This window comes from Nanorana parkeri, unplaced genomic scaffold (genome assembly GCF_000935625.1).
Source record: "Nanorana parkeri isolate BGI_ZX_2015 unplaced genomic scaffold, ASM93562v1 scaffold224, whole genome shotgun sequence".
NCBI classification, from domain to species: Eukaryota; Metazoa; Chordata; class Amphibia; order Anura; family Dicroglossidae; genus Nanorana; species Nanorana parkeri.
The window spans coordinates 1455301-1470188 of record NW_017306492.1 but is presented as its reverse complement, the minus strand read 5'-3'; the positions used below and the strand labels follow the sequence as shown (position 1 = coordinate 1470188).

At 36.5% G+C, this 14888-nt stretch overlaps 1 protein-coding gene across 1 annotated transcript in view; it reads right to left on the bottom strand.

Annotated features, from left to right (window-relative positions):
* Positions 1–14888, bottom strand: part of COL5A2 (collagen type V alpha 2 chain) — a 78576-nt gene that overhangs the window by 41014 nt on the left and 22674 nt on the right. Inside the window, exons 10-14 of the mRNA XM_018556073.1 lie at positions 8673–8717; positions 6925–6978; positions 5895–5948; positions 2158–2211; positions 1636–1689 (exon numbers count right to left, since the gene is read on the bottom strand). Of these exons, the coding sequence (XP_018411575.1) occupies positions 1636–1689; positions 2158–2211; positions 5895–5948; positions 6925–6978; positions 8673–8717 (261 nt within the window). The remainder of the gene's footprint in view (positions 1–1635; positions 1690–2157; positions 2212–5894; positions 5949–6924; positions 6979–8672; positions 8718–14888) is intronic.

Here is a 14888-nt window from a genome sequence, read left to right as displayed (position 1 = left end):
TTGAACCGAAGGGCTGCTGTACGGGCTATTCACTATAGCCAAACCGCGGCCGAGCAGCTCAGGCGAGCCGATGTGGCAGCCAAAGCAGGGCGCAAATGACAGATGGGCGGAGCCAGGCGTGATCTCACGGCTCGCTCCACCCAGTTGTAATGACAGATCAGACGACCAATAGGAAAGAGTTGGGCGGGGGTAGCAGTCGCTGCTAGCTCCGCCCATCCCCCCCTTTTTTTAAATATCTTAATTTCACAATTTATTTTTAAAAAAAATAATTTAACTTTGTTTCTTTCCTACTATTTTCACTATATTCTATTCTGCTCGGTACCACAGAGATTATTTACTCACTGCCGTTCGGTCCCTATGTGAATAGGGGCAAACGGCAGAGCGTGAGCTGCTGGAGCTTTGGCTCAGCTGATCCAGATGTCCAAAGGCAGCCGATGTATGGCTGATTTTAGCCCGATGTATGGCTGAAGTCAGCCGTACAAGGCTGCAGTGAATTGCCAAACAGCATTCGGTTCACTTCACTTTGGCTCAGTTATTCACTTGGCTGCCTTCGGTTAAGGATTAAGGATTCCTTTTAGGATAGGATTAAGGTTAACAGGGTGTGCATATGTTTCAGGGTAAAATTAAGGATAAAGTGTTACGTGTTTTGGAAAAGGTTACATGTGAAGGGTTAAAGTGACATTAAAGTCAAAAAATGTTCCCTCCCCCAATGTTTATGTCAGCACTTACCTTAAATGATGTCTCTTAATGCGATCTTCTTCTTCTTTCCTGTCCTTTTCAGCCTTCTCTCCAGCACTGCGGCGGGTGTCCGATCCAGCGCTGACTCCTCTGTCCTTGCTGGCACTTCCGATCCCACGGGGTCTGCATGCGGGTGCACGCTGTCCATAGACTTACCTTGTGTCTTTCCCCGTCTCCTGGACGAAAATCCGAAATGCGCATGCGCCCACCCCAAGATGCTTTGCGGGCGCCCGAGCAGTTTCGGATTCTTGGATGGGAGCGCGCGGCAAAGACGGGGTAAATTTAAACCGCTGTTAAAGCTGTTTTTTTGTTGTTGTTACTAGCAGTAGATATATTCAAAAAAAACCAGAGGGTTTAGAAACCCTTTATTCTTGGGTATTTTTCTAAGTGTTTTCTAGGCTTCAGGTAGAAGTAAATTTTTAGAGCCAGATTAAGGTTAGAGGCTAGGACATGAAGGCCATTTTTTTTTATAAAATGCCCCATGCTAAACTGTAACAGTATTGGGTTTACTCTAACCTATACTCTTCTCAATAATACCCTAAACTCCCAGTTATCCAATACCCACAGAAATCGGTAGATGCGGGATAACTGATACTATGTCCTCAATTCCTTTTTGCTGGTTGTGTCAGTTGCTTGAACGCCAGATAATGGGGAGTTTACTGTATTAGCAATCCTCATAAAGATACCAATTCTCATAAAAGTGCTAAATATAATACAGCATGATTTTGAATCCAGAAAACTGGCATTTAATGTTTGGGTTGGGTTGAGCACTCAGAAGATGCTTTCGTAGGAAAGAGCAAACTGTTGTTTCCAAAAAAACCAAAAATCCCAATTTTTAAAAAATAATAGTCAGTGTTGGACATAGTTAAGCCGTATGTATCATTAACATTTTCTTACTCTGTGTCCTTTTAGTCCAGGTAGTCCAGGAGCACCAGGAAATCCTCTGGCTCCCTAAAACAAATTGCCAGATAATGTTTAGGCCAGCTAACATAAATTACATGTTATTCTTTCTAAAACAGTTTTATTAGCATTATTCATTAAATATTTAAATAAATATATACATAAATATATAAATCAATATACAAAAGTGTCAAAGATCCATACCAAATATTACATTATATTTGAATGTTGCATAGTAAAAGTGATACAATATATTCCATCATAAAGTTGACCCCCACTCCAAACGTCCCGTGCAACATTACTGTTCGGTGAATATGAAAATAACATTTTGGGGGAGTAGGTACATTTTTTTGCTGTCAATTAAACAGAGATTCCAGGCAACCAAAAAAAATGAATTAGTAAACTACTAAATAAAATAAATACAAAACAAAATAACTATTTGATCTGTTATTACATAATTAAAAGTACTGTTTCTATGATCATTGATTTGTCATTGTATTGAATGTAACAATTACTTACAGCAGATCCTGGGAATCCTGTTTCACCTGTCTGTCCTGCCCTTCCTGCCTCTCCCTTGAAAAAACAAAAATCACTTTATAATAATCTATACAACCAAAGTATTTTCATAATAATATCCTACAGCCTTTAGAAGACAAAAAAACATGTAATATGTAAGTAAAGATGTATATTCCAAGCAATTTTGGAAGTTCCACTAGAAAAATGGATTCCACATTAGGAGCGGGAAGATTTCCCCTCACTTTTTGTCTCGCCGACAATGTGCCGCAAGACAGAAAGTTAGGCGAAATCTCCAAGAGGGAAATAGAAATTGATAAGAACCCCCTTTCTAGTTAAGAAGGGGACATCTAGAACCATCTTCAGCTATTTACTGCAATCTGTGTCTCAACTGGAGCATTTCCCCTAAAAAAGCCTCTGATAACAATAAAGATCTGACAGAGGTTGTCCCCTTCTCTGCTTTATCCAAAACTGCAAAAACTATTTGACTGGAGTTATGCCTTAAGTGTAAACCTATGTAAAATACAGTGCAGTGAAGTATAGCTGTGTTTAATATGTTCTCTTGAACAAGATTAGACATTTAAAGAGAAAACAGGTTTAACATCAGCTAGCCATGTATCCTTAAATGTTTTGGTTGGGCTTAGTGATTAACAACATGCTTCTCTTACATTCTTCAATAGTTTATTACAAGTAGATATCAAAAGGTATCCCTTAACGTGATGGGCACGTTCAGCTGACCGAAGCCAGCCGATTTATGGCTGATTTTGGCCGCTGTGCGGCTGACCAAAGTGAATAGCCAAACGGTGTTCGGCTCACTTCACTTCGGTTCATTTATTCACTCGGCTGCCTTTGGCAGCTTAATGAAAGAACCTCTAAGTATATGAGTGACTTAAATCACATGAACAAAATAAATGTTATTCTGTAGTATTATTAAAGCTACTATCAGTATCCCAAAAGATTCCACTGTTTTGTTTGTTCTGGAAATAAAATAATGCAATGATAAATAAAAAAGGCAGTGAAAAATATACTATAGTCTCATAGGGATAGCCATATTTAATGCATTCTGCATAAAAGAATAATACAGGAAGTACTTTCTGTCCTTTCATAAATCTGCCCGTGGAGCATTTTAACCTTTACAATGATGTTAATATTCTGTTTGCAGTCTTTCTTGACTTTTTAAATGACTATGAAGTTTATGAAATGCTTAATTCAACCTATTGGATTACATGTGCATAGCCTATGCTTTTCAGTCACATATGCATAATATTAGCGATGCACCGATACTTTTCGAGTACCAGTGCCGATACTTGGCATTTTCATGAGAACTACCAGGGTTGCAGCGGTTGCAGCTGGGGCCTGGCTCTGGCGCTCCACCGCTGTCCTGAAATCATTAGTCTGTATTGTTTTAGAAAAACTGTCACATGACAATAAACAAAAATGTATCAGTACTTGTACTTGTAAGTACTTGGGGAAGTAGCAGTACTTGTACTCGCAAAACTGGTATATGTGCATCCCTTTATTTATAAAAGCAAATCATACATTAAAACAGAGATGTACAAATATCAGGAGCTCCGAGTGCTCCTTACAAATGACAGCTGCCTCCTAACTTTTGGATTTATCTCTAGTCTAGTCTTGGAGCTGGAAAAGTATCTTTACTTGTACTTGTGCCGAGTACGGTACTTGGTATTGGTGCATCCCTACATAATATATTGTATTTTGTCACTTCTGCATCATTTATTCTGTCACACGTGCATAATCTGTCTTATTCTGTCACATGTGGATAATCTATGCTATTCTTTCATATGTCAATAGTAAGCTTAAAGTGAACCTTTCATATGTGCAGCAATATCAGAGTGCTGCACAGCAGATTTTTGTTAATGTTAATATTGATAAGCAATCAACTGAGGAAAAGTGTCTATGTCCCACACATAGAGAAATGAACATGAACATGAAGGATCCCACTTCCCAGGCACAAAATAAGGTGTTTGGAGGTTTGGAGGTTTTACATATAATGAACAGTGATTTTTTTTATTTGCAGTTAACATTCCCTTAATGAATATCCATTAGTTCCCATGGGGGGGAGCCAGGTATTCATCTTTAATTAGAGAGAGCTCCAGGGTAAATAGGCTACACAGTGTCACTCACATTATATTAAATGTGATCCGCAGTTTGCATAATCCAGTGAAACATAATGAAGAGCAGATAGAGATATCCACTCTCTGTTATTAATGAATCCATTCATTTTTAGCAAACGTAGGTAATAACTGCTCCTAACGTGAAGCCATGCCAGGTTTTTCACTTACCCTATTTGGAATGGGCAATGTTTATAACTTAGGATGATTTGAATGTATTGTCATTGTAGATGGTTTAATAACTATCACCTGGCCTCATTCATTAGTGTCTTTCTCCTGATTCCATCCTACACTGGAAATTGGCATGGCAGTATAGAAGACTATAAATGGAGGTTTTACATATAATGAACAGTGATTTTTTTTATTTGCAGTTAACATTCCCTTAATGAATATCCATCTTTCAAATTTTCTTTGCACGTGATTAGATAATACCAGTGAACACCATTTACTAAGCTTAGTGAAAATCCAGGTACATAAAATTGAAAAGCTCCTGGAATCGCAAATAGCCAAAGCTTGGTTTTGTAGCTATGAACAGACATAACTTATCTCTGCTTCCCTTTGGCTAACACTGGTTTACTCAGCCCAAAACTGATTTGAAATTTCAGTTGCAAAGCTAAGGATGACTGAGTATATAACAACTCTAGGCCAACTAAAAAGAAACAGAATTCTGAGAATATATCTCAGAACTCTAAGAAAATAAGTCAGAATTTTGAAATAATATCAAAATTAGAGTTAAGCGGATTTTTATAGTCCATTAAAGTCAAAATGCTATTCTGATTTGTTGATTTCAATATAATATTTCAGAGCTCCAAAATAATAAGTCAAGAATTTAACCTTTGCCAATTAATCACATTGTAGTGTTTGGGTAGCAATAAGTTAATTTGTTAACTGTGAATCATTGTTGCACCTGTACACAAATATGATGTACCTGTGCATCTGGCTTCTGTAGTGTGTCTGGAAGCTTAAAGTGACACTAAATTTAGGAGTTAAACCTTAAAAATGCATTCAAGTACTTCAACTATTAACAAAAATGTATCTTATTTGTGTATCAATGGGCTGTAGATCCCTAAATCATCTCTGAATTCATGCTGACACTGTCCTTTCTTCTGGTGGGTGGCTACTTTTGTTCCCCATGGTCCCTGTGTGTGTTGTAAAGTAGCCACCACTTCAAGCTCACTCAGGGCCAAAATTCCCACAAGGCCACCAAGCCCTGGCATTAGGGCAGCAGGGAGTAGAGGGGCGGCACAGCTGCCTAGTGGGAAGTTTTTTTCTACATTTAGCCCTTCTTCAGGCAAGCAGGGCTAAATGTAGAGCAGAGAAGCCGTCATTAAGCAACCTGGCCTTGGGGCGGCAGAGAGAGCAAATCCAGCCATGAGCTCACTCACGTGATAGACAGAGCGAGAATCACAGGAGTGAGGTTGGAGCGGTGGCTACTTTAAAACACATGAAGGGACCATGGGGAACAAACGTATCCACCCTCCAGGAGGCAGGGCAGTGTCAGATGGAATTCGGAGTTGATTTGAGGATCTACAGCTGAGTGATACACAAATAAGCTACATTTTAATAAATATCATGATGGTATAAATATAGGCATTTTTTAAAGAAACTTACATCTTCGCCTGGTTTTCCAGGAGGACCTTCAGGGCCACGTGGACCTGTTGGACCCTAAAAATAGAAAAACAGTTATTCATTTTTAGTAGCTAGCTATGCTGGTCTTAAAAAGAAAGGAACATACCCATACAATAGATGCTGGAAATACAGAAATTATATTTTTAAATTATATATACCCAGAAAAATGGATTCAACTGGCAATCTGCTCAAAACTAGGATCAGCGGATAGCAATATATCAGAAAGCTGGACTCCTGCCAAACAGGATATAGTTGAGTTATGGATCCACATTTTCTTGCCATAGAATTTGTATTTCTATCCAATCAATCCTGAAATTTCCCTGAGAAATCCTACAACACAGCACAGTTAGGTGACGTTTCTCTAGTGCATAAAAGCTTGGTCACTCATCTGCAACCAGCCCATTTTAAGACAGTGAGGGCAGCAGCGGAACACTGACTAGCCCAGTCTTCTGCTCACTCTGCACTCTCCACTTGTCAGTATGTACCATGTCAGCACACAGATCACTTTATTGGCTACTAGATCTGCCCATTCCCAGTGCTGTACATAGTTTTACAAGAGGCTGATACCAAATCAAATGTATGTACTAGTTGCACTCAAGGTTCACTGTTTTATGAATTTATGAATGGATTTTTATGAATATATAACTAAATTAATTTTTGATAACTGTTATGCATCATATACACATGCACTCCCAACAAAGACACAGGTCCATCAAGGTTGAACTTGATGGACCTGTGTCTTTATTCAACCTCAAATACTATGTAACTATGTAACTTTGTTATATCTTCCTGGGGTTCCTCACGTTTTGACATGCTTTTTTTACTCTGCGTGTGTGATTTTATCATATGATGAATTTCACAGGCTTGAGATTTATACCAGGATTGAGGTTTACTTAAAGAAAAATATTATATGCCCTACTAAATAGTAATTATTTTATAATTATGAGTAATTATTTTTTATAACGCTGACCTACTGGCTGGACATCAGAATGTGTACAATGCAATTACTTACCATACCACCTGGTTCACCTGCTTCTCCAGGAGAACCCGAGGGACCCATGCCACCCTAGAAAATAGAATAATGCAAATACATGTTATATAATTCATAGAGAGGGAGTTCAGCATTACTCAAACACTTCATCAGTCAGGTTTCTGCATTTTACAGGGTAAGACGTTGCACCATTTAAAATGCACTATGTAGGTATATCTTGTAACCTGTTTGTTTGCTTGATCCCCACAGAAGCAGTGGGGCGGCAGGGAGTTGTCACACCTATACACGTGTAGGGACTAAGGATGAGCTGAACATACCATTCAAGGGAGGTTCACCAAACTCCTCCTAAATTCTGAATGTTTATACGAACCCCACTGGTCAGTGGGAGCCAAATCTTCAAAATCAATTCTGGCTATTTTGGAGGTAAATTAGCCAGGGATTGCCAAACAAAGGGCATGCAGCTCTGCACTGCCATTGAAGACATTTACCAATGCAAAAAAAAGTTTAAATTCTGTTTGATGGTGAACAGCTCTTGTAATGCTTAAAGGGTAACGTTAAAATTGCAAAATTGCTTTAAATAACATGCATAGGGGATGCCTTCAACCTTCCTGTGAAGTGCCAAATCTGCTGAATGTACACAAATAAAAGTGTAATTGACTAAGAAAAAAATACAATTCAAATTTGCGGGCTGGTAAAAAACCTGATGTGGGGTTCCCCCTAAAATCAATGTCAGACCCTTTGGCCAGATTAATGGGTGTTTTTCAGCGGCACATTGCTTGCAGGTAGTCAAGAACAAGAGCACCCATTGGATACACCTTTATTCATGTTACAGGTTACTTGTTTGAATATATGCTATGACACTGTGTCAACAAAGTTTATGATAAAGAGTCTGAGTTTAGTTTAAGTTATAATGTATGTCAAGCCAACATATTGGTTCTTATTTTTGGATAAGGCTGGGAAGGGTTAGGACACCTGTTAGGTATTTGGTATTTTTCAGGGTTCCATTAGAGATTTCCCCACAATTCTTGTCAAACATACAAAAATAGATTTTTTTTTTTTCATAGAGTATGTGAAGTTTCTGTGTCTCTGTTTCAGATTCACCCTCAGTACCTGTCTGGTAAAACCGTTGTCGGCAGGACAGAAAGTGAAGTAAAACCTCTGTAAGGCCTGGTTCACACCTAGGTGTTTTTGAGCAGTAGAAAAAGCGCTTTAAAACACCCAATAAAAGAAATCCCATGATTTTCAATGGTCCTTCTTCAAACCTGAACAGCAAAACGCCAGCAGCAAAAAGCCAAAGGCAGAAAAAAGTACATGAGCTTTTTTTGGCAGTTTACAACTCATTTCCCCCCCATGAACTTCAATGAAAATGCCAGGAAACGCGTGGCAGAAGCATGTTGCACAAAATGTGCCAAAGTGCAAATAAAAACCATGCTGACCTGTGCAAAAACTATGCCACTTTGGTGTGAACAGTGCAGTAAAAACCCAACAGGCGTCCTAACCCTTCTCTACTCTAAATTTAAAAAAAAAAAGGTTTTGGCTTGGTATACACTTCCAACACTGGACAATATATTCCCATTGCAGGCACTATTTTTCATAGGCCCTAGTTAGAAATTTAAATCTCGAAAAACAAATAATGAATGCGCTGTTGTATTTTGGTAATATATACTATGGGATCATTTAAATGGATTGTTCTTTTTCGCATTTTACTATATTTCCAAGATTAAAAAGAAACAAATGTAATGTAAAATATGTAACTTCATTTTTCTTACCTGGTTTCCAGGTGCACCCTGGGGGCCTCTTGGTCCAGCTTGTCCCTGTAACACAAATAAAATGTTCACACATGTGTTCTGATGATAAAACAATGTGAATGTTATAACAGAGAGAGTTACATGATCACAAAAACCTGGCCTATTCCAGTTATGAGTTCATTTATAAGAACACTGGATAAGGATCTGTGAATGTTGTCACTGTGCCTTTGACATTTTAGAAACATTAATTGATGACAAAACAGGTGTGTGTGTGTGTGTGTACATATACATATATATATATATACATATATATATATATATATATATATATATATATATATATATATATATATATATATATATATATATATATATATATATATATATATATATATATATATATATATATATATATATATATATATATATATATATATATATATATATATATATATATATATATATATATATATATATATATATATATATATATATATATATATATATATATATATATATATATATATATATATATATATATATATATATATATATATATATATATATATATATATATATATATATATATATATATATATATATATATATATATATATATATATATATATATATATATATATATATATATATATATATATATATATATATATATATATATATATATATATATATATATATATATATATATATATATATATATATATATATATATATATATATATATATATATATATATATATATATATATATATATATATATATATATATATATATATATATATATATATATATATATATATATATATATATATATATATATATATATATATATATATATATATATATATATATATATATATATATATATATATATATATATATATATATATATATATATATATATATATATATATATATATATATATATATATATATATATATATATATATATATATATATATATATATATATATATATATATATATATATATATATATATATATATATATATATATATATATATATATATATATATATATATATATATATATATATATATATATATATATATATATATATATATATATATATATATATATATATATATATATATATATATATATATATATATATATATATATATATATATATATATATATATATATATATATATATATATATATATATATATATATATATATATATATATATATATATATATATATATATATATATATATATATATATATATATATATATATATATATATATATATATATATATATATATATATATATATATATATATATATATATATATATATATATATATATATATATATATATATATATATATATATATATATATATATATATATATATATATATATATATATATATATATATATATATATATATATATATATATATATATATATATATATATATATATATATATATATATATATATATATATATATATATATATATATATATATATATATATATATATATATATATATATATATATATATATATATATATATATATATATATATATATATATATATATATATATATATATATATATATATATATATATATATATATATATATATATATATATATATATATATATATATATATATATATATATATATATATATATATATATATATATATATATATATATATATATATATATATATATATATATATATATATATATATATATATATATATATATATATATATATATATATATATATATATATATATATATATATATATATATATATATATATATATATATATATATATATATATATATATATATATATATATATATATATATATATATATATATATATATATATATATATATATATATATATATATATATATATATATATATATATATATATATATATATATATATATATATATATATATATATATATATATATATATATATATATATATATATATATATATATATATATATATATATATATATATATATATATATATATATATATATATGTGCGTGTGAGAGTTTCTGATAGAACATTTACTGCAGTTTTTGACATCATTCTTTTGCACATGAAATACGCACCTGCATCTCTGGCTGCACTTTGGTAATTGTCTTATTTTGGTAACTTTTTTACCTGAGAGTTTTACTTGAAAAGGCCATAGAATGCTCCTATTATTTCTTCAGCTTTGTTAAAATGTTACAACAAAAATTGAAAATGGGGCAGATTTACAGACATGTGTATGCTTTTAAAGAAATTTAGGAAATGATTACATGAAAATCAAAGAAATCATTGTATAACTTTAAAGCCTATCTCCAGGTAAAAAAAACAGGAAAATTGTATTTCATACTTACTGTAATTTTCCTTTCCTGTCCAGCTCCATGGCAGCACACGAATGGGTTAATCCCTCCCTCCTCCCCCTAATCAGGATCGTAACTCATAAAAGCTGAAAGAGTCCCCTGGCTTGCCGTTACCTAACTCGACTACTATACGGGTGGGCCTTGTGCTGCCATGGATCTGGACAGGAAAGGAAAATTACGGTAAGTAGGAAATACAATTTTCCTGTTTTCCTGTCAGCTCCATGGCAGCACACGAATGGGAATTAACTAGAAAAAACAGGGGTGGGTATGCTTGACATTTTTTTAATCACAACTCATGGTAGAAGAAATAACTCTACGGCCGACTTCAACTTTAGTTAAGGCAGCTGGATCAACACAGTAGTGTGTCATGAACGTGTGCGGAGAAGACCATGTGGCCGCTTTACACACAGTCTCTAAGGAAACACAATTGGGTGCAGCCCATGATGTGGCCAGACTCCTAGGGGAATGAGCAGACACCCCACTTGTGACAGTTATGTGCTCGGCTTAATATGCTAATGATATCGCCTTCTCTATCCAGGATGCTATGAGCCTACTGGATGCTGTAGCATCCTTCCTGGCACCTGCTGTAACGATAGAGATGACCCGTAGACCTGAGCCCTTCCGTGGCCAAAATATACGCCTTTAGGGTATTACCTACGTCCAAGCGGCTAATCTGGCTCCCATCATCTGACTTGAAGGTTGGTAATATAATTTCTTGGTGTATGTGAAAGTCAGTCACAACCTTGGGAATGAATCTCAGCATGGGAACTAGAATCACTCCATCTGCCAGGAAAGTGGAGAAGTGTTTTTTAAACTCAAGAGCGGCCAACTCCAAAACCCGTCTGGTGGAGGTGATAGCAACTAGAGGCGGAGACTTCTCACATTGGGTTGCCCTATCTGAGCAACCCAATGTGAGAAGTCAACATCCATGCTGCTAGGCAAAGTTTCACAGGTGCCGGGTGAAGGATCGGACCTTGAAAGAAGATCGGGCAATGGCGGTAGGAATAGTGGAGGCTGGATACCCATCAGGTGGAGGAGAGGATACCAAGGCCCCTTGGGCCGGTTCGGAATCACTGCCAGGACAGCCACCTATTCTCTCCGGAGTCTCCTCAGAAATTGTAGTAGGAAAAAGGCACTGGCGGGAAGGCGCAAGCAGTCCGAATGTCCACTCTGCTGTCAGGGCTTCGGTCGCTTGTGCACATGGAAACTTCAAGAAAACTTCATGACTTTGGTGTTTGTTCGGGACAAAAATAGGTCTACTTCCGGAGCTAAGCCCCAGGACACCGTGTCCTGAAATACTTGATCGAGGAGACACCACTCGTCGTTGCCCAGAGGAACTCTGGAAAATCTGCTTGGTGATTGAGGGGACCCGACACGTACACTGCCGATAAGTGAAGATGGATCTGAGCCCAGGTAATAATAGGAGAGACTTCTTTCAGCAGGGCATGACTGCGTGCACCCCCTTGTCTCCTGATACAAGCCACCGCTGAGGTATTGTCGATTTTCATCAGAACTGACTTCCCCAGGATAAATAGCTGGAAGGCCAATAGCGCCTGAAACACTGCCCTCCGCTCCAGGACATTGGAGACAAACCCCTACTGCAGGAAAGAACTAGTGACCCTGCGCACCCTCGCTCAGACAGACGGCACCCCAACCCCATTCTCTTGCATCTGAGGAATTCACGGTCCACGTGGTAAGGAGGAGAGACTGACAGCCTAGTCAGTTGCAGTCCATGAACAATCACCCCAGGCTGCTCCGCATTGGGGAGAGATCCAAATGAGGTGGTCGAGACTTTCCGGCTTCCACTGCCGCAAGAACCCGGTCAGAAAGAAACAAGTTCGCCATTGGGCCCACTGGACTGCAGGAATCGATGACATCATGGACCTGACAATCTGAAGACAATGAGACACTAACAGTAGATGGTGAGATAGGGCACCCGGGATTGCACAGCTTTGCGCCCGGAACCTCTTCTGGGGATGAGAGACTGCACCGTATGCCTTACCTTCAGTGGCCTTAGCTGTTGCGGTGTCTAGTTTGTTGCAGAGTAGCAACTGACCCTCAAATGGAATTACAACATCCCTGCTTGGATGTGGGATCCGCCACCCACGGTCTGAGCCACAGAGCCCTTCTGCCCGCCACTGCGGCCAACAAAACTCTGGCTAAAATTTAACATCGATCGAACCTCGGTGCAGAATGTAGAAGACAATCTGATATTCTTTAAGCGGTCTAAGATCTCAGATTTACTAAGATCCTCTGAAACTGCTGCTTCAGCGCTGCCCACCCAAGCCTCAAGGGCCTTGGAAGGTACTGCCATAGCAACTGCAGGTTTGCAAGCCCCAGCGGCCAAGAGATAGATCTTTTTAAGATCCAAATCTGCCCATCTGTCCAAGACATCCTTAACCTCCTTGGCGGTATTCCCGAGTGTAGCTCGTCCAGCGGCAGAAGTGCCTGGGTGGAACGCATAGCGTGCGTTCCACCTGCCGCCGCAAGTCTTACAATGCAGAGGCCGGAAGCTCCCCGGCGGCGGAAATAACATCAGTGGAATGCACAGCGTGTGTTTCAACACCGCCGCTGGGAGCCCCAGACAGCACAACAAGGAGCCACAAACACTGGCTCCACACAGGTTATGGCACCACAGGCTCTTGTCACTAACACAATACATAGAAATACACAAGAAAGAATACCGAATCACAGGCAGAATAGGCCTGCAATGAAGCAACAACTCCATAAGTTACATTTTAAACATTACCAAAGCTGGGGAACCACAGGTGACAGCAAAATACTCACAAGAAAGCACCCAAGAGTTTAGGGCACAAGATGAAGCTGACAGAGTAAGCAAACACCTTTCTGTAAGATCCAGTTAAAAGATTTAGTAGCAGAGCTACAAGTGGCAGCAGCCTGCACCTGCAGGGTTAAAAGCACCTGAAAGCAAGCTAATGGGTGTTTCAGGTAATTACCTGCAAGAGTCAGCTTAGGCATGAGCAGCACCACAGAATCACATATGTAAAGGTGGCCATACAACTTACAACCATTGTACAACTTTGATAGTGCAGACATTTCACCTTCATACAATTTTCTTACAACTAACCCATCATGCACAGACCAATGCAGTTCGCAAATAACGCTTGTCAGCATCACCACCTAGCCGATTTACATTGATCAAAAGGACAAACTTTTGTTTGAGCATGTGCAGTTTGCATCTAGAGATTTTTATTGTACAACCACGCCATTAACCTGTCAATTTACATCCAAATAGACAAACGTTTTCTGCTGAAAGACAAAAAATCTCCAGATAATTGTAAGGTGTATGGGCAACTTTAGGTGCCCCGACCAAGTAGGAATATCTCCTCCACCCATAATGAGCAACAGCAGTGTACTTACACCTTGTTAGCCAGGCCCCGAGGATCACCAGCGGGGCTCCCATGGACCTGTACCATTTAGGAAAGGGCTCACAGGGACTTCGCGAACTGAAGGAGGTAGAAGAAGAAGGCGGACAGCAAGGATTTTATCCCTGCTAGGTAGGCACACTGCTCTGATCCTGGCATGTAGGAGGAAAAAAAGGAACGGCAAGCCAGGGGACTCTTTCAGCTTTTATGAGTTACAATCCTGATTAGGGGGAGGAGGGAGGGGAGGGATTAACCCATTCGTGTGCTGCCATGGAGCAGACAGGAAATAAACTATCCTTGCAGTGGGGCTACCCCCACACTACAAGGGTTAACTGCTCATTTATGTCTAGAGGTATTGTGTAAATGATTTTTACTTGCCTGATCCCTGCTCCCCTTTTGGTTGGTTGGAGCTAACTTCTCCCCCTCCCTTTTGCCTTGT